The 24,304-nt window shown below is 37.3% G+C and overlaps 1 protein-coding gene across 13 annotated transcripts in view; it reads left to right on the top strand.

The window, feature by feature from the left end:
• The window catches only part of Ptprt (protein tyrosine phosphatase receptor type T), a 992,204-nt gene that overhangs the window by 591,747 nt on the left and 376,153 nt on the right, over positions 1–24,304 (top strand). Inside the window, exon 7 of one of the 13 annotated variants that reach the window (XM_069989784.1) lies at positions 8,297–8,337. The exons of the other annotated variants lie outside the window; for them this stretch is intronic. Within the exon in view, the coding sequence (XP_069845885.1) occupies positions 8,297–8,325 (29 nt within the window). The 3' untranslated portion in view covers positions 8,326–8,337. Of the gene's footprint in view, positions 1–8,296; positions 8,338–24,304 lie in introns of those variants that run through there. 13 annotated transcript variants of the gene reach the window in all.

The raw sequence follows: 24,304 nt of genomic DNA, 5'->3' as shown, positions 1-24,304 counted from the left end.
GCTCACGGAACTTTCTCCAAAATAGACCATATCATAGTTCATGCAAGGAACTTAAGCAAATACAAAGGGATCGACATAATCCCCTGTATCCTATCTGACCACAGTGGAATCAAGCTAGCTCTCAATAACAAAGCATACCGCAGAAATTTCTCCAATACATGGAAATTGAACAGCACACTCCTTAACAATGCCTGGATAACAGAAGAGATCAGAGAAGAAATAAAGCACTTCCTACAACTCAATGAAAATGAAAACACCTCACAAAGAAACTTGTGGGACACAGCAAAAGCAGTCCTGAGGGGCAAATTTATTGCCCTCAGTGCCCACATCAAGAGAATGGAAACAGACCAAGTAAATAACCTCATGTTGCAATTAAAACAGCTAGAAAAACAGGAAAAAATGGAACCTAAAGCTACTAGAAGAAGCCAGATAACCAAATTAAAAGCAGAGATTAACCAATTAGAAAATCAGAAAACCATAACCAAAATAAACCAAACAAAAAGCTGGTTCTTTGAAAAAATAAACAAAATTGATGGCCCATTGGCTAGATTAATTAAAAAAAGAAGAGAGGAAACCCATATTAATAGGATTAGGGATGCCACGGGAAACATCACCACACGTACCCAAGATATCCAAACAATTCTAACAGACTACTTTCAAAAGCTATACTCTCTAAAGGAAGAAAATCGGGCAGAAATGGATGCATTTTTAGAGAAATACAAGTTGCCCAAACTGAGCAAAGAAGAAGTTAACCAATTAAATAAGCCAATATCCTATAATGAGATACAGGAAGCTATCAAAAGTCTTCCAACAAAAAAAAGCCCAGGACCAGATGGATTCACAGCAGAATTCTATAAGACCTTTAAACAAGAACTAATACCCATACTCCTCAAGCTCTTCAGAGAAACAGAGAAGGAAGGAGCTATCCCAAACTCATTCTACGAAGCCAATATCACACTCATCCCCAAACCAGGCAAAGACCCAACCAAAAAGGAGAATTACAGGCCAATCTCCTTGATGAACACAGATGCAAAGATCCTTAACAAGATTCTAGCTAACAGAATCCAGAAACACATAAAAAAAATAATTCACTATGACCAGGTAGGCTTCATCCCAGAGACACAGGGATGGTTTAACATACGTAAGTCAATAAATGTAATCCAACATATCAACAGAGCCAAGGTCAAGAATCACATGATTATCGCTACAGATGCAGAAAAGGCCTTTGACAAAATTCAACATTCATTCATGCTAAAAGCTCTGGAGAAAATAGGAATAGAAGGAACATTTCTAAAAACAATAAAAGCCATTTATGACAGACCAATAGCCAATATTATACTTAATGGGGAAAAGCTACAACCAATTCTCCTAAAATCAGGAACAAGGCAAGGATGCCCACTGTCTCCACTCCTCTTCAATATAGTCCTAGAACCCTTAGCCAGGGCAATAAGGCAAGAAAAAGATATTAAAGGGATCCTCATAGGAAAAGAAGAAGTTAAACTATCCCTTTTTGCAGACGACATGATACTATACCTCCACGATCCCAAAAACTCCATCCCCAAACTCTTAGAAATCATAAATCACTTTGGCAAAATAGCAGGATACAAAATAAACCCACAAAAATCAGTTGCCTTCCTATACACTGATAATGTACAGGAAGAGAGGGAAATAAAGGGAGCAACCCCATTCACAATAACCTCCCGAAAAATAAAATATTTAGGAATTAACCTAACCAAAGATGTAAAAGAACTATTTAATGAGAACTATAAAAAGTTAAAGAAAGAAATTGCAGAAGACACTAGGAAATGGAAAGACCTCCCATGCTCCTGGATAGGCCGACTTAATATAGTAAAGATGGTAATACTTCCAAAACTAATATACAAATTCAACGCAATTCCTATTAAAATCCCAATGACGTACATCTCTGAAATACAGAAAACAGTCCAAAAATTCATATGGAACAACAAAAGACCTAGAATAGCCAAAACAATTCTAGGGGATAAAGACAATATGGGAGGGCTATCCATGCCGAACTTCAAACTCTACTACAGAGCTATAATAACAAAGACAGCATGGTACTGGCACAAAAACAGACCCGAAGACCAATGGAACAGAATAGAAGATCCAGAAATAAATCCACAGGCCTACAGCCAGCTGATATTCGACAAAGGAGCCAAAGACATACAATGGAAGAAACACAGCCTCTTCAACCGCTGGTGCTGGGAAAACTGGGCAGCCACATGCAGAAAACTAAAAGTGGACCCCAGCCTATCACCATGCACCAACATCAACTCAAAATGGATTAAAGACCTTAACATTAAACCTGAATCTCTGAAACTACTGCAGGACAGAGTAGGAGAGACACTTGAACTAATAGGCACAGGAAGGAACTTCCTGAACAGAGTCCCAGGGTCACAACAAATTGGAGAGAGACTCGACAAATGGGACTACCTTAAAATAAAAAGCTTCTGCACAGATAAAGCTATCGCAACCAAGCTAGAAAGACAACCAACTAATTGGGAAAAAATATTTACCAGCAATATATCAGACAAGGGGTTAACATCCTGTATATACAGGGAACTCAAGAAACTAATCCCTCCCAAACCCAACACACCAATTACTAAATGGGCAAGGGAACTAAAGAGGGACTTCTCAAATGAAGAAATAAAAATGGCAAAGAAACACATGAGGAAATGTTCATCATCCCTGGTGGTGAAGGAAATGCAAATAAAGACAACCCTGAGATACCACCTTACCCCAGTCAGAATGTCCCACATCCACAAATCAGCCAACCACAAATGCTGGAGGGGATGTGGAGAACGAGGAACGCTATTACACTGCTGGTGGGAATGTACACTCATACAACCACTTTGGAAAGCAGTCTGGAGGGTCCTTAGAAAGCTAAAGATTGACCTCCCTTACGACCCAGTCATACCACTTCTAGGCATCTACCCTGAACAACAGGAACCAATATACAAGGACACGTGCACCTCCATGTTTATTGCAGCACTGTTCGCAATAGCTAGGATATGGAAACAACCTAGATGCCCCACCACAGATGAATGGATCCAAAAATTGTGGTATCTATACACAATGGAATATTATGCAGCCATTAGAAATGACAAAATAATGGCATTTGCAGGGAAATGGATGGAGCTAGAAGGAATCATGTTGAGCGAGGTAAGCCAAGAACGAAGAGACAAACAGTACATGGTCTCCCTGATAAGTGGATGATGAATCCAAAATGTTAGGTGATATGACAAAACTAACAGGACTTAAGAAACAAAGAACTCCCACTCATCTGGTTGAACCACTACTAAATATCCCCATGCTGCTGATCACATATATGGTATATAACATATGAGCACCGTTATATATTACAGACTGTGATAGACAATTTGCTCCAGGAAAGTTAGAATGAACTTGTGACTTTAAATGAGCATCATTATTCCACAATACTGTGAATTTCCGGAAATTAAGTAATCACTTAATCACGATCAAAAAAAAAAAAAAAAAAAAAGAACCTTGGGGAAGGGAGGGAGGGAGGGGATGGTAGGGGGAAAACAATGGAGGGGGTAACAATGTTCAAGAGGAAGTGGAAGTGTACTCATTACCTCACTCATGTAACTGTAACCCTCTGTATAGTATCTCTACAATAAAAAAAATTAAAAAAAAAAAAAAAATAATGCAATGATAAACACTTATAATGCCAGCCATTCAAAAGGCTGGGACAAGAGGACCACTTGAACTTAGTAGTTCAAGACTATGCATAGAAATTCAGTAAAACTTCTCATTTCAAAAAAAATTAAATATCTGTATTGGCTTTACATTTGCTTTTTATTTTATTTTTTTTTGGGGGGTCCAGTCGTGGGGCCTGAACTCTGGGCCTGGGTGCTGTCCCTCAGCTCTTCAGCTCAAGGCTAGCGCTCTACCACTTGAGCCACAGCGCCACTTCCAGCTTTTTTCTTTTTGCTTATGTGGTGCTGAGGAATCGAACTCAGGGCCTCAGGCATGCAAGGCAAGCACTCTACCACTGAGCCACCTTCCTAGCCCAACATTTGCTTTTTATTAATAGCACCCCTCTCCATTGTACACTCTCCAGTTGAGAACCACTAATGCAAGGAATTTTTAATTTTTAAAGCCCTATTTTCACTGTATTTGATGTTGGTATAATTTGTGGAGGGGAAGGGAAAAAACAAATTGTTTAAATAGGAATACAGGTGAACTCAAAAAAAAAAAAAAAAAAAAAAATGTCTGTACTGAAGAAAAATTTTTTTCAAGTGATACAACCTATTTAAAAATGCTGCACATGTCCCAGAAATTAACAAATAGAATGTAAAAATGATCAATGAGGATTTGAAAGATTTGAATAACAAAATCAATAAGCTCTACAGGCAATAGTAAAGAATCCTCTACTTAGAAATGAGAGAGTCTCACAGATCTTTCTGCACAGTCTACCTTGAAACCACAATCTTCTAGGTCTCAGCCTCCTGACTGGCTAGGATTAGAGCATGAACCACTGGCACTCAGCAGACTGAATTCTTATATACATACAAGAGAGTCTTACATTGGTCCGACCACATTAGCAAAGCCAATCTGTATGTCAGAGTACACTGTGAAAATACCCTGATATTTCTACAATGAGGAACATTTGAACAGAAATAAGCTTTAAAGTGTGCAAGAAGGCACACAAGAAAGAATGCCCACATCTGCTACATGGCCCTAAATGGAAACTATTTTAAAATCTATTCAAGTCAGTATGCACAAATTATCATCTACAAATCTACCCAGCAGGAGAATAACAGATCTACACAGCAAGGAGAATGGACAGGATGATACCACACTCCACTCAGATCTACCCCAAAACATGTAAGATTTAAGGGGGAAAAAAAAACAAACATAAGAACACATTCTGTGTGACTTCATGAATGGCACATGTCAACATCACCAGTTGGATGTTGTGTTAGTGATGTACTCCACATTGGGTGCAGGTTCCATGACTTGAAAAATCCATAAAGCTCTACACGCATGATATGTGCACTTTATTTACATTGTACTTTAAGAAGATGTTTATTCACAAAACTCAGTTGTACTTCTAAGCCATACACCAATAGCCACCAATAGAAAACCTATTAAAATGATAATAAATACAGCAGCAAAACATAACTTTGTATGACTGAATAACTGGCATATATTTCTGATGCAGAAAATTATCAAATTCTACTTAAAGGTATTAAAGCTATTTTGATAGAGACATTATTGGATAAAAATAACAGTCAATATGTTTAAGATGTCAGCTCTTCCCCACTGAATTTATACACCCAATGGCAATTAAAATATAACTCCTCACAGAACTTGACAAGTGATTTGTCTAATTTATGCAGAATAGGCTATCGCAAATAAGAAGCTGGCCTGCGGATATGATCAATAGTAGAGCACTTGCCTAGCAAATGCGAGGCCCTTGGTTCAACCCTGGTACTGCTAAGAAAGAAGAGAAGAGGAAGAAAAAGCCATAGGAGAGGTTGTCATCTCAATAATAAATGTTTTCTATGAGATGAAAAAATTAACAGTGTGATTTTATATAGGGATTGAAATCTATAAATAGCCTTATATACTTACTGACTTGTTTTGTAAATGGGAATACCTATGGCAATGAACTACTCATATAGAAAAATGGATTAGGATCCAATCACTTACCATGCAAACAATGAATTTCTTTGTGTGTGTGTGTGTGTGTGTGTGCGCGCGCGCGCGCGCACGTGCATGTGTTTTGGAGGCTTGAACTCAAGGCTTGGGTGCTGTCCCCTGAGCTCAAGACTAAGCTCTCTACCACTTGAGCCACACCTCCACTTCTGACTTTACTGGTAGTTAATTGAAGATAAGAGTGTCACAGGCTTTCTTGCCCAGGCTGGCTGTGTTCAAACTGTGATTCTCAGTTCTCAGCCTCCTGAGGTAGCTAGTATTACAGGTGTGAGTCACTGTTACCCATTTCTGACAAATGTAGTCCCCTATGAGAATGCCATTTTGTGTGTGTGTGTGGGGGAGTCATGGGTCTTGAACTCAGGGCCTAGGCGCTGTCTCTGAACTTATTCACTCAAGGCTAGCACCTAACACTTTGAGCTACAATGCCACTTCTGTTTTTCTGGTAGCTACTTGGAGATAAGAGTCTAATGGACTCTTAATGGACTGCATGGGCTGGCTTTGAACTACGATCCTTAGATCTCAGACTATGAAATAGCTAGGATTACAGTGCGAGCCACTGGTACCAGGCTTCCAATCTTTTTCATGTAAAGAAAAAATAGGGAAAATGTTTATGATGGTGGGATAGAGAAAAAAGTGTCCTTGAGGATCATACTTGTATTAATGTGAATGTATTCCAATGTGTTAAATCTTGAATTTTGTGTTCATATTCAGTTGAAAAAGATAAGCCACACAATGGGAGAAAAAAATTGCAACATACAAAACTCACAACCAACGTACATCTAGACAAAATCATCGGTTTCAGTGAATCAAGTTTTAAAATGACATTTAGAAATAAGAAGAGAAACTGAACAAAGACATTTCATAAAGTATGAATAATCGCAAAGAACTGAATGTACAAAAATCCCAGGCATATGTATTAAAAGTAATATGTGAAATGGTTTCACATCCTACATGTGAAAAACCAGAAAGTAATATGGCCTGTGAAACATAATTAAGGAGATGGAACCACAGGGTGCTGAGAATGGTATTAATTTAGGAACCACTGCAGGTAAAATTGGCCCTTTTATTATTAAAGACAGACACATTTTCTATGCTGGAAAGGCTTCTCTGAAATAGCTAACCCAGATAAATTCTCCTTCATGTTTATCATGGATTATGCACAACAATATGTTTTAGCATATTCATACAAGAAAAAATTGGAAACAATCTGAATGGCCCATCAGTTGTAAAGTGCATAAATAACTTGTGCTACTTATACCCAATAAGATACTATATAAAAGTGGAAATGCAAAAACTACAGGTGCAAGGATCAGAATGGATGCATTTCCAAAACTGTGCTGGGAGAAATGTAAATTACAGTGGAATGCATTCACTATGATTCCACTGGCAAGAGGGTTGAAGAAAAAGAGATCACTCTGCTTTGCTTATACACCTAACTCATTTAATGATTAGCACTGAATTGGAATTATTGTTTGCCTGTAGGAATGGTAAGTGGTATGCTTTAGGAGGGAGGTGACAAAGGGAACCTCAGAGGAGGTACTAATGATGTACTACTTAATAAACTCTTGGTTTGGGGTGCTCTTCATAGTGTGATTTTGTGGACTTTGAATGTGCCATAATGCCCCTGCACCCAGAAATTTAAGGGAATAATAAGGACAAAACAACAATTTCAAGTGAAAGAGGAAATCAATACCATAATTAGAGAATACATGGGAACTGACAATAAAACAAGACCTTTCAAAGTAGATGGGACACAACTAAAGCAGTGCTCTGTGGACTTAATTCACAGTCCCTCATCTTTGTTAATTGGGAAATTTAAGGGGCCTATTCAAGAAATTAGTTTGCAAAGCAATGTAAACCAAAGGAACTAGATATTAGAAAGTACCTAGAAATTAACACATTAAAAAAAACATAAAATACTGACTCCTTCAAGGGAGGTAGGAAGTAACTGATATCATAAGGATTCTGTACCTAGAAAATATGACAGAATTTTTAAAAAGCAATGTAGAACACAGTAACATAAAACACACTAACTACAAAATGTTATACTACCTTTCAATGACTAAGATTAATCAAATATACTGATAAATCTAGAACAATTGTTAATCCACCCTGTTCAAGAGACACAAAAGCAAATTAGTGTCCACAGCCACCTCCATTCATCTTTAAAAATAAACATAAATATACGAATGCATTTGATCCGTTTCTTAATCGAGTCAATAGATCCTAGCAAAAAACCCATCAGCAATGCAACTACCAGGTAGTCTATGGCAGAGAAATGAGAAGTTATGCTTACACACAAACACGTATATGGATGCTGATAACTGTTTCATGCCTAATAACCAAAAAGGGATGAGCTTTGTCAGGTTAGAGCATGTGCAGACTGTGGGATATTGGCTTGTTGGGATATTATGCAGCAACTTCAAAGAATTATCAATACATGTAACAACCAGATGCCATGCCTCCAGTTCATGATACTCTCAAAAAGGCAAAACCAGACTACAGAAAAGACCCCTGAGAGTTGGAGTCATTGGGACATACGCTGTAACTGTGCAAAGTTGTTTCTTTGTTGTTTTGTGTTTTGTTTAAACAGGGATGTCAACATTACATCCTAACAAGTGATGAGGGTGCCAGACATACAATTCAACATGGAATATCCCTTGAAGGTTGTTCCTAAATCATGAAGTGTCGTTGACTGCAGAGACAGAAAAAAGAGAACTCAGCTCCAGAGGACAGGAATAGAGCCTTGACCATTGTACCGTGTGTGTGTGTGTGTGTGTGTGTGTGTGTGTGTGTGTGTGTGTGTGTGTGTGTGTGTGTGTGTGTGTGTGTGTGTGTGTGTGTGTGTGTGTGTGTGTGTGTGTGTGTGTGTGTGTGTGTGACTGGGGATTGAATTCAAGACCTCATGTTTTTGCTTGGCTTATCCAGTCATGTCTGGGGCTCTACCACTTGAGCACACTTCTACTTCTGGCCTTTTCTGATTATTTGGAGATCAGAATGTCATAGACTTTTCTGCTCAGGCTATCTTTAAACTACAGTCTTCCTATCTCAGCCTCCTGAGTGGTTAGGATTACTGGTGTGAACCACCAGCACCTGGCTGGATTTTATCTTCTGTTCAAGTATGGAACTAACTTTGAAATAGAATGTATACACTGGACAAAATTAAACCCAAAGAATGGTGATTATCTTAGAATAAAGCAGGTGTTTCTTTGGGGCGGGGGCGGGGGGAGGTTACTATTGCTAGAAACAGCTTCGATTTAGAAAATAAGAGAGGCAGGTCCACAAAGGAGGTAAGTATAGCATGATAAAATGAAAATATACCTTGTAAGGACAGTGATCTATTTTTTAAAAGTGGATGAACTCTCAGTTATTACCCATTTGGCAGCAAAATTAGGCTAGATGTATCACCTGCTAATTTCCAGAGGCGTATTTTGTGGTCTTTATCTAGCTTTTAGCAAACAGGCTCCTCCAGGAACACTGTTGGAGAGCTAATGCATGTCACTAGTGTTGTCCATGAAAACCTCACGTCTAAATGCCCTAAGCAGCGATGACTGACTTCAACTCAATTCTGCCTAAGACAAAAGTGCTTATCCCACCTCCCTCCTGACTCCTCTTCCTCTGGACTGTACAGATTCCTCCCCGCCCCAGACTCCCCACTGGTACTGCCTCCTGCTAGCCTCAGCTGGGGAGATTCTTGTCTATCAGCACCTCTGCTATTATGTGCAGAACAGGCAAAGTCTTCGCTAATACTTTCAACTTAAAGATTATTTCAAACTCAGGGTTCTTATGACGGCTCTGGCTGAGGAATGAAGCTTTCTTCTAATTTAGTTTGCAAAATGAATAGAGGGAAATGGCTTCCCCACCTGCTTCCAGGGCCCCCATACTCGGTTGTTTGTAGTCACGTTGATTTGTGTCTTTATTCTCTCCTCAGCTACCCTCAGCTCTCTTCCTTTGTCTGGTTTCTGGCCCAGTGAGATAATGGAAAAGGTTGTTTCGCTCAGTCTTTTTTAGCCTGGAAAATAAAGAACTACTTTTTGGAGGAATCTGAGTTCTTGTGTGGACACGATAGCATGTCTTTGTAAATTCCCTTTCTCTTTCTATGTACAGTTCTTTTTGAAAAACAAAAAAAAAATAAAAAAATAAAACCACTTTAGTCAGTCAGCAGTGGCTTATGCCTGTAATCCTAGTTACCCAGGAGGCTGAGATCTGGGGGATCACAGTTTGAAGGCATTCCCTGGGATGTTTGAAACTCATTTTTCCAATTAAAAGTCCAGAAAGTCTTGTTTCCAATTAATCACCCCAAACCATGGCTCAAGTGGCATAGTGCCAACCTTGAACCAAAAAGCTAAGAAATGGCACCCAGACTCTGAAACTCTCTTAAAAAAAAAAAAAAACGAGCAAAAACAAAGACCCCTCCCCTTCCCACCTCCACACAACATTATAGTGTATGGACCCATGCATTCAGAAGGTAAAACTGCAGGTACACTTTAAGCAAAGTTCCAGGAACTCATTGCAAAAAAAAAAAAAAATCTAAATTATTCCAGAAGAATGTAAGCTACAAACGACCAGTTCCTAAACAGAGAAGGCTTGTGAACATTCTCCTACAATGTGACTGGCATTGATGTGATCATAGCCCTTTTTCTTCCTGGGACATTTTCAAGGTTACTGGGTATTTGAAGCAGATAGACAATGGGCCTTGGACTTGTGTATGACATTAGGCAGGATGGTGGTGTTTTTATGCCTGGCATGCTATGTGCCTTTGAGGTCCTTATCTCTTGGGAATGATAAAACCAGTGTAGAAACAGTCTCTATCCTGTGCCTGATTTATGCCTAATAAGATACTATATATTTTCATATATTTTGGGGTTTTGGGTAATGTAATTCTATTTATAGATGGTCGGACAGAGATGCTGGGACATTTCCATCTAAAAGAGGAGGCATCCACAGTTTATTCTCTACCCAGAGGCCAGGACCAGGCTGTAGAGATTGATTATAATTCCTAATCAGGAAGGAGTAGATGAAAGCCAATGTGGATAAAAGAGGAGAAGACCATGTTCTTACTCTACCCAGAGGCCAGGATCAACCTATCTGGTTTGATTACACTTCCTGATCCTCCCTCAAGGAAGGAATAGAGTTGAAAGCTTGTGTAGATAGTATTCATTATTCTCTAGGAGATTGCTCTAAATGGATACTCACTACATATTCGCTAACTGAATGATAGATGAAAGTATTTTTTAACAGCCCTTCAGTTTATAAAATGGTAGCTACAATATACTCATTTCATGGAGATTTCCTTCAACAATATAATCAGAACCAGACTTATTTTTTTCTCTTATCTGTACTATTTGACCAAGTAAGATCCTATGAGCATAAATAGATGCTAATTTTATATCAGATATTGAGGAAGGAGTATGTGGAATGCTACCCCACATGGCATTTTGACTAGGATCAAATTAAGTCAAAGGACACATGCAAAGGGCAGCATAAAACATAATATGGCCCAAAGTTCCCAGGCCAGCAGCCCATGGGACCAATCATAGCAGAAGCAACTCCCTGATTTATGGTGTCTTGGAACTTCCAGCTGCACTGCTTATGAGGCATAGAATGATGGACAGGTTGTTGCACCTCTGTGTAACTTAGTGTTCCTCCTATGAGCTAGGGATCTTCAATGTACCTTAACTTGCATTGGGGACAAAATGAGTTACTGTCTCTTCATAAACCATTTAGAAAGGATTCTAGCTTCCTAGAGAGAAAGTAAAATCACTTTTGCAACATCCCTAAACCAGGTACTGATGGCTCATGCCTGTCATCAGAGCTACTCAGGACACTGAGATCTGAGGAGACTCTTCTCTCCAGTTCACCAGCAGAAAGATAAAAGTGGAGGTGTGTGGCTCAAGTGATAGAGCGCTAGCCCTGACTGAAGAAAGCCAAACCAGAAAGCAAGGCCTTGAGTTCAAGCCCTCGTGCTGATATCCTCCCCTCAAAAAAAGTTTGTGTTCTTTGTGGTACTCTGTCAAGAATATTGCTATGCCATCTTTACAGATTTAGATGTTCAGTTCAGAGAGGCCCTGTAGCCAGCGCTCCCGCACACAGCAGCCATGTGAACCCACATTGATTTGACTGTGAAGCCCATTTTTTTTTCTAGCTCCCACGCTTCCTGTATGAAGTATGCATTAACAATGCACACATTAGGATCCACCTTTCTCCCACTAGGCACACACTGCTAAAACATAAAATAAAAGGTATTTTGAGGACTCTCCCTCATTTTTTTTTTTTGGTTTCACATACCTAAAAGACACAATTAAAAAAGGAAACAGAAAGATAATACAACAACATACACACAGAAAGGGTAATTACTGATTTTATTAAAAACATCTATCACAGAACCACATAACCATTGTTATTTCAAGCCTGGGAATACAATGCACACTATTAAGCCATTTGATGATTAAAGATAAAAGCATGATTAAATATGTTAATGAAAGTGCCAGCCTACATTGAGATGCAAACCATACATCAACCTCAAAGATCAGGCTACCTGTGCAAACTGTTTGTGAACTTTCTCTGTGCTTTTCTAGAGGGCTAGCTATTTTGTGCTTTAAAAAAAAAATCCTGCAGGAAATTAAATTGTACCTGATCCCTGGGGCTGGCTGGCCAGCCTGGACTCCTGCCCTCTGGCTACCATTATAACCCATTTTCATCCTCTTCTTAGTAGAATTGGAAACCGGGCCCCTGGCATATTCTTGCTAAATCCCTCTATTCTCAAGTCTGGCAAGGAAGGAACAAACTGTAAGCAGAAGTGAATTAATATCCGCCAATTGTTGGCTCAGCCACAGGTTAGGCACTTCATGCATTAAGACATTATAGTGTATCCTATTTCTTTCCTTATCATTGTCCTATTTTATGTGGACAACTTGCCAAGGATAAATACCTTGGTAGGATAATATGGTGATATGTATCAAACATGTTAGTGACATATGAAAATATATTTGTGATACATATCAAATATATATATCTTTTTATTTATTTTCTGAACAAATGCAAGGCTTTTGAATATATTTATAATACATATCAAATACTTTTATTTAGTGATATCTATCTACTTTTTTAGTGATATCTCTATCCATCTATGTATGTATGTATGTATGTATGTTTGTATGTATGTATGTATCTATCTATCTACCTATCTATCTATCTGTATTTCCTATCACTCATATCAAAATTACTATTCATCCGTGACCCTAAAAATCTGTCATCCCAACAAATAGCTATGGAATTCAATCTATATCTAAATCTATATCTATTCTGACTTTTGTTCCATTACCTGAACAAATGCAGGGGTTAGCATTCTCTCCCATCTTGGGTTAGATATACCTCAGTGTGTGTAGGTGACAGACATCTCCTCTAGATGGAAGCAAAAAGAGTTTCCATGGTCCACCATGTGCTCAGGTCTGGCACCTGCTTCCTCAGCTTGAGTCTAGGTGTAAGGAGGATTCGCACTGTCCCTCCTCCTACTCTGCATTGACATAGAACATAAGTGAGAAAGAAGTATTGTGTTCAAGCCACTGAAGTTGGAGTTTGTTTTCACTAGAGGATAAAGTAGCCTGTCCTGAGGAAGTTACCTGGTCAAGGCCCCACACCTTGTGTAGACCTGGAATCCTGGGTCTGAACAGAACTGGAATGCAGTTCTGTCTGTTTGGAGAAATACCACTCTCTGCTGCCTCAGATTCTTTTAGTGAGACTTTGTTAGGATCCAGGAGGACATTCGTCTTAGCATGTGTGTTTCAAGGAAGGGGCACAGATGCACCCCTCATCCAAAGATTTTCATGGATTCTGAGTATTCCAGAAGGGAATATTTCAAGGTCAGGTTACATGTTATGAGTTTATTCTGTAATCTTGAACTGATACCAATTTATCACACCCACCCACATATATATATATATATATATATATATATATATATACACACACACACACACACACCCATATATATATATGCATTATCAATGTATGTATCTCTGTATAGGTGTGTGCATACTACATAACTTCTCAAAGTTGTGGGCTTCCAAGGAGCCCTGATAGTAAAAGAAATCTTCATTTGCTTTTTCTCAAGTCATAGAAGATACACTACCCAGGAATTACCCAACCCACTGCGTAGCATTTCTCAGGATCCGGAATGGGAGCATAAGGTGAGGCACAATTACACCTGAGGGGCAATGATCTGGGCTGTGGACAAAGATGGTAAGCAGAAAAGACAGGAGAAGAGATCCTGGAAACTGGATTCAACTGAAAGACAGTATCACCACAGAGAATTAGAACAATGAGGAGGCCCAAGGTGTGAACTGGGATGAGGAGCCAGAGAAAGTCCATAGGGCTGTGCTCACTGAATGATGTGGACGAGTCATCAGGCTCAAGACCTGCACAAACCAGCAGACTCATTCTTTTTTGCCTTTGCAAACCACATTATCGAGCTTTGCTGTATTCACTTTCTCTGCATACACAGGTATGGTAAATGTATACGGTAGGCATACTTTCCTCTTCACAGATTTATTATGTGAAGTTTTAACCAAGCTTGACCATAAACAAACAAATAAAAGCAAACAGCAAAACCAAACCCAACAGCAAATCAAAAACACTTTTAAATTTCAGAGGGTGGATTACTCAGCTTAATTGATATAGAGGAGATCTCAGTGAGTCCCATGTAATCCTCAGTTGTGTTGAAACTTTGTGAGCTAAGAATGTTTTTCTCCTCTTCACTTTGTGAAATTTGCCCTCCCCAAAGTAAATGGTGCACCCCTCCCCCCAGGAGAGGAAAAAGTGAATGACTTAATTTAAGTGATGAAATGAAAATGTTACATTTTTAAAGGTGGAATGTTATGAATTTAAAAATTTTCTAAAAGTGGTGTATCTTCAGTGCATAGTATGTTTAATAGTGGCATTATATAAAAATGAATCAAACATCAACAGTTTAGTACTGAACTCTACACATCCTAAGCATTCATAGATCCCTCAAAAGCAGTGTCCTTGAAACCATATACTTGTGAACATTAGGGTCTAGTCTATGTACATCATTTAAGTCATTATTAATGTGCATGGATATTATATACATTTAATGTATGTACAACATTTACTAAGGTGGGAAATGTTACAAGGATGAAAAAGTAAACAGAAAGAAGCCGTATTTCCCCAATTCTTTCCAGTAGCTAATTAACCATTAATAACCATAACATAATCCACTACTACCAAGTCAATGGCTTTGAATTTTTCTGCCTAGAATTGATTCATGTTGATAGTTATAGGACCTGTGAGGAAAGGAGAATAGGAAAGCCTTCAACTGTATGTTGTGTCTCAAACTTTTACTTAGCTTTAAAAATTATAATGAATAAAATAAAACATTCTTTAATCAAATCCCAATGGAAAACACAGTCAAAGGGCAAATATAACTCTTGCTTCTCTTTTCCTTCCAATGTCAAAAGAAGATTATGAATAATCTATGTCCTTTGCAGACTAAGCAGAAGGGTAGATGCATCTTATTGATATTCAGGGAAGTGTTACTTTATATACTTAAAGCAATATTTCCTATTGCTCATATCAAAGTCACTACTCATCTGTGACCCTAAAAATCTGTCGTCTCAACAAATAGCTATGGAATTCAATTTGTCACAAGACATACAGAGCTATATGTCTAGTGAGTAGGTTGTTAAGTTGGAAGTAAAATAAGGAAAAAGAAAGGGAGGAATCATCTTTAGTAGAAACTCAAGCTGACTTTCTTGGTGCAGAGTTGATATTTGAATACTGTCTGATGGTATATTGTAGATCTTCCTTGCCTTCTTCTGGAGCATAAGACATGCTGTGTAGCTGTTATATGGATGAATAAATTTCATAGAATTGTCTACATAATTGACCCCTGCCTATCACAGAATCCAGTACAATATTTTGAGACAGACTGTGGCTAGATTTGAAATAAGATGTAATTTGAAGCTCAATAAAATTTAAGAAAGGCAAGAAGAAAATAAAGGTCACTTCAGAGCAAGATAATAAAGGATAGTACAGGTAGTTCCTAATTTATTGATGTACTTAATAATTGCAAAGGAACTAAACTATGTGGTTTAAACATGAAATTCTAACATTTAGTTAAAAATATAACTGGTTACATTTTAAAAGAAACATTTAAAATATAAGAATACTGAGAATCTGGATGTCAGAAGTGAAGAAAATAGTAATAGGAATAACATTGAGCAATCCCAGATGACATCAATGAAAGTGGAATGATATCTCACTAAAGAGGATTTGATTAATTTTCCAGTTAGGAAAGTTTTGAGTGAACTGAGATTTACAATTTCTAACCAGTATGCATATAACAACATGGTCCCCAAATCTATAAAGCCAACTTTGAATAAAACTGCATAAAAATTTCAAATTTGGACAATGTGAGGTTCCTGATATTTTTTCATTGACCAAATGGTTTACTGTCACTTTTATGCCATACATACTTCTAAGGATTGAGGAAATAACAATGGATAAATAGAAATTCCTCCTCTTATGTAGTTTCATTTTCCTGGATAGATAGCATAATAAAGATTTCAAGTATTTATAAGTCTTAAGAAAGACTAAATAAATGAGAGTAAAACTACAGAAAGATTTGGAGGAAGAGGTTTATTTATTGTGATAACAATAGAAACTCCCTGAAGAAGTGACCTACCTTTGGAAATCAATCAAGGTCATAGATTGGAGGAGGACATTTCAAATAGTGAAATCAGCATGTGTACTGTCCTTCAGAATCCATAGTTCTTGGCCTGTTTAAAAAACCCTAAGAGGCTGTTTGTGTACATATTGTAAAAAGTGCCTGGAAATGATTTCAGGTGAATATCTCTATCATTGTCATATGGACAGCCAAATAATAAATAGAGAAATACAAGATTTACATTACAAAATTAATATAACAAAATGCTGAAACAAGGATACAGGTTGACCCATTGTAATACTAAGACATAGGAGACACTATGTTGAAAATGAACTTTACAACTTCAGTGGGGGTAGGGAGGAGTTGGCGAGGTGGAGAAGGAAAGGGATAGTAGGGAAAAAACAAAGGAGAGGGGTAACAATGCTTGATAGGAAATGTACTCATTACCTTATTCGTGTAACTGTAACCCCTCTGGTACAGTATCTTTACAATAAAAAATTTAAAAATTAATACTCTCCACCCAGTTGATAAATATAAAATGCTACCCCCAGTATTGAGAAAATATACATTCTGTCCCCAAACACATAAAAAGTTATAAAATCAATAATCATCAGGAAGGAACATTTCAAAAGTTTTGAGCATATATCACACTATATACTCTGACCACAGTGAAATTAAGTTAAAATTTAAAAAGATAAATTACAGATATCTAAATTACTTGGAAATATAGAAGCACTTTTTTAAAAATTACCTTATTGTTATTAGAGAGATGCTGTACAGAGGCTTTACAATTACGTGAGTCAGGTACTGAGGACATTTCCTTTTGTCCAGTGCCTTCTGTTCCCTCATTCTCTCCTAGTCCCTCCCTCCCATCTCCACCCAGGAGTTGTGTAGTTAGTTCACTTCTGCCCATGTCCAATGAGCTCCACTGCTGCACTTTCTCACCCTTTTTCCCTCGAGTTTTGTACCTTCCCCTCAACCCTTGAGTACACTTTAATACACTATATATAAGATAAAGAAGACACAATTATAAAAAACTAAAAATTGAAAGAAAGAAAGAAAAGAAGTCTCATTTCCATATCTTAGCGTTTGTTTCTGTATATGTATTATTTATATAAATATGAAGAGGCAGTTAGGACTTAAGCGTTTGTTCACTCTTACGGAAGTCAATGAAGAGATCATGAAGGGAATATGTAAGCTAGTGAAAATTGGATGATGGTAGAAAAATATTCGAGTGTTGAAATAGAAAATTCCAGTCCAATGTAAAGTTCAGTAAAAATATACACACACAAACACACACACACACACACACACACCACATTAGAGTAATGTAGTGTAAATTGGAATGACCAGTTTAGAAAACTATTTGACACTGTACAGCAGAGAACAGCAAACGATCTCTGTCAAAAAGTGATAATAAATATTTTAGGACCTACAAGTTATGACATTACCGCTATCACCACTCTAATGCTGCTATTGTGGTGTGCTCAAAGAACTATAGACAAAAATTTATTTACGGAAAATAAATGGCTACAACCATGTTTCAATAAAACTTTATTCATAAAAAACAACCATCAGCCTGAATTTAACACAGGGCTCTAGTTTTACAGATCCTTAAAATACAGAGAAACTAAATGTAAAATACTGTAGACAATTCCAGTGATTCTGCTTCTTGGGATATTCCCAATAAAATACATACTGTGTTCAACAAAAAGATCTATCAAAGGGTGTTTGTAACAGACTATGCTTAATAACAGGAGGCAAATAGAAATAACCATCAGCAATACAATGAATAAATACCTGGAAGGATATTCAGGCAATGCAACATCGAACACAATGAGAGTAGACTATGTGATAAATTCTCACACACATAAGGGCAAAGAAAAAAATCAAAATGTAAAAATATGTGCTTAAGATTCCATACAGAAACATCAATGAAGTCACATTAGCATATATGGTGTCCATACAAAAGGGCTGATGTGGGCATCCCCAGGTTTTTGAAGTTCTGGTAAGGCTGTGTCAATACTGGCTACATGGGAGCATTTGTTTTGTGGAAAGTCTCCAAGCTGCTTGCTTTTGATTTATGATATGCATATGTAATATCAATTAAAACTTTACAAAGTGAAAAGATTAATAGATGGTGACAAAGTTGGATTCAGCGAGGAAATACAAGGGCTGTCTAGCACTGGGAAATATGTTAATGTAATTATCACATTAATCAATCCAAATACAAGAACCATCACTGAATAGATGCATAAAATCACTTGCCAAAATTAAAAACCCATTGACAGTAAACTAAAAATAGCCCATAAATCTTAGAATTAAAAAGAACTTCCTTAATTTGATAAAGGACACCTTAAAAAAACACAATAAACATCAGAAAATGATGAAATTTCAAAATATTTCACTGAAACCCAAGGAAAAACGAGGAAGAAATCTGAGGAAGAAAAATCCTAACCTTGCTTCTCTTTATACAATATTAATATAGCCAGTGGAAAGAAATTTTTATGGAAAATTACTGGAAAGAAAGCAAAATGATATACCAATCACATATGGCATATTTGCATACAGGAAATTATACTACAGTATAAATGAACATATTAATGAATGTAGAATACTAGAAATGGCAAAAGGCTACATTAGAGTTCCTAGATATCAGATCAGTATACAAGCCACTTATATTTTACAAGATAACTAGAAAATTTAGTTAAAAATTATTAATGTGCCAGTTACCTTTCTGAATGCTAGTGATTAGAGAGAAGCAATGAAGGCATCTGTGATCCAGATAACTATTTACTTGGTCTGTGTCTGGTTACTGGAATAAAATGTTCATGAAAATTCAGTGATCTCATGTACTTCTGAGAAGATATTTTATATTTAATTTTTTTTAATTTTCAGAACAAAAATGAAGGTACCTCAATGCAAGTCAAAGCATATAAGAACTAGGAAAATTTATGCTGAACAAATTTTAAGAGAGCTAGCTAAATTAAGAGACACTACATTAGTGGCTGAAAGGCCTCAAATCTCTTAGATGTTTAAAAAAATCAATAAATCTAAATATTCCATTAATAGAAAGAATAAACTGTCATGTACTCACCCAAGGGAAAACTAGATATTATCAGTGAAAAGAACTGAATTCATATTCTATGCTTCATCATGAATGTATCTAACAAAAACTACAGGAACTACAGAAGCATACATATATAATAACGATTATATTACTTTTAAACCCGAAAGTTAATAGTATACAATTATGTGGGGGGGTATGTATATATGTGTGCATGTGTATGTAGTATGTAGAAAAAGAGAATGAACATGAATATGTTCATGGGAATGGAAAACCATAACTCAGTTATCTATGATGCTAGATTTGGGGTGCTATATTTTAACTTGTAGTTTTTCATATAGATTCGATATTTCATGTTAAAATATCTTTTAGAGACAGCTACTTCTTGTATGTGTGTGTGTGTGAACTGTTCTGTTCCTGGGTCTTGAACTCAGGGCCTGAACACAGTCCCTGAGTGATTTTTGCTCAAGTCTAATAGTCTACCACTTGAACAACAGCTCTACTTCTGGATTTTTGATGATTAATTGGCAATAAGAGTCACTCAGCCTTTCCAACCCCAGACTGGCTTTGAAACGTAATGCTCAGACCTCAGCCTCCTGAGTAGCTAGGGTGACAGGTGTGAATCATCAGTGCCCAGGTAGCTACCTCTCTTAAAGGAACATCTGTGATCCTCATAGCTAAGCTGAAAAAAAAATTCACACACATCTCAGAAAGCCACTTGAAAACAATCTGCCTACCTTTTGATAATTGTTGAAAAGATTACGTAATTTCCCTTCTTCTGGTTAACGCTTTGAGCATGAAGGCCAGTCTTCTAGGTACAAGGACAAGAAGTACAAGGTGGAAATATGCAGCTATAAATCCTCTGTTTGCTTGCCCATGCTGCTTTCTCAGTCATTGGGCCCTTGGTTAGGAAACATAAATACATAAATGATACACCATGGCCCAAAGAACAGAGGTAAGAGGAGAGGGTGTTCAATAAAAGTCCTGGGCTTTTTATAAACATATCCAGTGACATTCTGAGCAAAGAAAATATAGAGAATGTAAAATTTTCTGAAATATATTTGCTATTGTTTAAATAGATCTCACACTATATGGGACCATCCTAATCTACAAGAAAATCAGACCTAGTGGACTTCACGTCATTTCTTGCTCTTGTAGTTAAAGCTTAACACTATTATTAAACTTAGGTTCAAATGGGACAGACAGAAATGCCCACCAATGGAGCCGGGCACTGGCGGCTCATGCCTGTAATCCTAGCTACTCAGGAGGCTGAGCTCTGAGAATCACGGTTCAAAGCCAGCCTGGGCAGGAAAGTCCATGAGACTCTTATCTCCAATAAACCACTAGAAAATTGTAAGTGGTACTGTGGCTCACGCAGTAGAGTGCTTCCCTTGAGCTGAAGAGCACAAGGACAGCGCCCAGGCCCAGAGTTCAAGCCCCACGACCGACAAAAAAAAAAAAAAAAAGAAAAAGAAAAAAAAGAAATGCCCACCAATGGAATATGACAATGAAAAGGCTTAGAGTCCACTCAGTGATCCAGCATTCTATGAGGGCAAAGGAGGAAAAATAAAACAAAAACTAAACACTTGCACCTGAGAACGCAAGAATAGTTCCTAGCAAGAAGTGGCGCTAAATTGAATCCAATTATTTATGTAAATAGAGAAATAGTTTGTGTGCATTATGGGAAATTTGGAAGACACAGAATATTGTGGATGCATAAAAATATTTATTTCATTTATCCATCCATCGATCCATCTACCCATCCATCCATCCATCCAAATATTTGACTACCTATTATGTCCCAATTGTGATTTTAGTCTCTGGGGAACTAAGAGAAAACAATGCCACAAAGATCTTGCTCTTGCTCATCTAATTTTCAGGCTGGGGTGGGGGAAAAATACATGAGCAAACAATCACAAAAATATATGAACAAGATAATTTCTGTGAGTGACAAGTGCCAGATAAAAGAGTAGCTTGATATGATAGTGATTTGACAGGTGAGGGGCAGGATAGCATCATAAAATGCCTTGTTGATGGCACAGCTCATGAGTCCATGACTGAGTTAACTTTTAATATATGGTGGATCTCTGTCCTCTGTGTATTCTCCTAGGTTTTTCTCACCCACCATTCTCCCCACCTCTATCCTACACAGCCCGACTTCATTAATTCTTGTAAATAGGGCCTCCCCATGCATCATCATAACATTTGCAGTGAGAAAACTTGTTTCTCTAATTTTCACAGAGATCAATAAAAACAAATTAAAATAGAGGCTTAGAGGTGTCTTTTTGCCATATTATTATTTTTCTTTTCTGAGAACAAAAGATGTAGTGATCTCATCATTATTTCTCCAGAGGTCCCTAACCATAATAGAAAGCCATTTAGTGCAGCTGAACATGGCAATAACTCACTGCTGCTCTTCCCAGGCTCCAAGGAACCAAGGGGAAGAGAAACAGCAGGGAGATTAGGAAGTCAGGGTGACTATGAATTACAATTGATTTGGCGGTCCATTTCCTATTTGGAAACAGGAAAGGATGGGCAGTGTGACCAGGTGTGGACCTCTTACCAAATGGGGGAGTGTAGAAAGAGATTAGCTTATTTATAGTATGAGAGCCCAAGACAATGGCTCAGAGCTATAATTAGAGAAGAGTTGAGTTCCTTAGGAAACAATAAAAGGGGATGCAGTGCTATGCATTCAAATGTAGCCATCAAGTAAGAGGGACAGAGAACTTCTTTCAAGATTCCTGAGAGTCAGCCAATGGACTCTTAGAGACATGAATAAAATAACCAAACATACCCTCCCCCTGAAATTTTCAGGACTACAACAAATGTTGTCTATGATGTGTACTATGAATGATAGACCATAATCTGCCATTATGATTAAGACCACAGGCCCTGGAGTCATCACCCCTGGGTTCACAGCCTTCCCTGGGTACCATTCTGAGCCTTTGTTTCTTTTCTTAGTCTATGACATTACAATTTCAATACCTACCATATTGGTGGCTAAGAGAATGGGACATACTGAACTTAACTGGGGATTGAAGACTTACACAGCAAAAGAAGCTCCATGATATTAACTCAGATGATGAAAATGAAGGGATAGGTCTTGGCCTAAAAAGAACTCCTGTAGCTTCTCCACATTCCTTCCTTTTGCAAGTGAATGCTCTAAGTCATAGACACAATCATAGAAGCCCAGGCTCCACAGACAGATCTGTGTGAAGAGACCAGCTCCACACCTGCTGCTTCAGGACAAGGTCCCTTTGCTTCTAGAATTCACTTGCCTCATCAGCAAGATAGGGACAATGCTGGCTTATGATTACAAGAAGCAAATGCGACTAATGGTAAATGCTTAACCAAGTATCTGTCTGGCACATACTCTCTAACACTTTACATGACTTGGACAGGTGTTTGCGAATTATGGTTGTGGTTGTTTTATGGTTATTTTATGAGGTGGAATCCAGTTAGTGACTGAGATACATGATTGAAGCACTAATATCAAGTAGACAAAAGCCAGCAGAGATCTTGAAGATCTACAAAGTATAACTAATAGATTCAAGCTTACTAAGATATTGGCAAGTTAAATATTAAATAAGTTTTATATCTGGAGTGCTAAACCCACGGGATGACTTTTCTGAACACATACAGTTGAAGCACAAATACCACATGTAGTAGGCCATATAAAAGAAACCCATGTGAATTCTAAGAACATCTATCATATAGATCATGCTCCTCAGCTATCATACAATGAAAGTAGAAATGAACAACCCAAGACAGTTTTCAATATCTCATGAGTCTGACAACTAAATACATATTACTAAATAATGCATTGGTTAAAAAGAAACTGCAGAGTAATAACAAGGATGAAAGTAGCATGTATCTATTTGTAGAATAGAAACAGAACATACATAGTGGGAAATCCATGCTTTAAAGCAGTTTACTAGGAAACAAGAATTAAGCAAGCGATCTGTCAAATTACTTCCTTCAAACATTTTCACCTCTCCCTTTTTATTTTTTTAAATGGACTAGGAGAGCTCCAGAATACTGAATTTTTCTAGACTATTAGCAGAAATGAAGGGGTCAATGTCTATTCTGACATCATAAGACATAATCAAAACATAGTACAGTATGTTCAGCAAATTCTGGTAGTGGGGATTGAACCCAGGATGTTGCACTTGCTAGGCAAGTGCTTTGCCACTGAGCCACATCTCAGCTCGAGTCTTCAGCAAATTCTATGTACTATTTTCTATGCTTAGATGATGAAAGACACTCGATTTATTTTAAAAGTCTGGCCTGTGTTTAAACAACAAATTCAAACAGTTCAGCCTTGATTATAATATATATTACATATATTTTATATATGTATATATATATGACATGATATATATACACATATACATATATATACATATACAAAAAACTTTTTTCTATATATATATGTATCTATGTATACATATATATGTGTGTGTATATACAACTATTTTTCTGCATGTATATGATATATGCTATATATACATATATATGCAGAAAAATAGTTTTCAGTAATTATTTAAATGTAGATAATGATCATGAAACCTTTAAGGCGTCTAAGGAAGAAAAGGAAAGAAACAGGAAAGAAAATGTTTGTTCCTTCTTTTTGTATTGTACATGGTAGATCCATTGAAAATAAATTTTGATACAGATTAGTATTCTCTTTATGTATTATTTTAAAATAAATAATTTGTTTCTCTTTCTCTTTAAAAAAAGATGAATTAAGCAAGTGAATTATACAGACATGCAACAAAACAAGCCACCAGGCAAAGACATATGGAAAGATGTTCAACATCCTACCCATTAGGGCAGTGTGAATTCAAACT

The sequence above is a fragment of the Dipodomys merriami genome, unplaced genomic scaffold (assembly GCF_024711535.1).
Source record: "Dipodomys merriami isolate MVZ:Mamm:240054 unplaced genomic scaffold, mDipMer1.0.p SCAF_39, whole genome shotgun sequence".
Classification (NCBI taxonomy): domain Eukaryota; kingdom Metazoa; phylum Chordata; class Mammalia; order Rodentia; family Heteromyidae; genus Dipodomys; species Dipodomys merriami.
The sequence above is the reverse complement of the archived record's forward strand: the minus strand, read 5'-3'. Positions and strand labels throughout refer to the sequence as shown.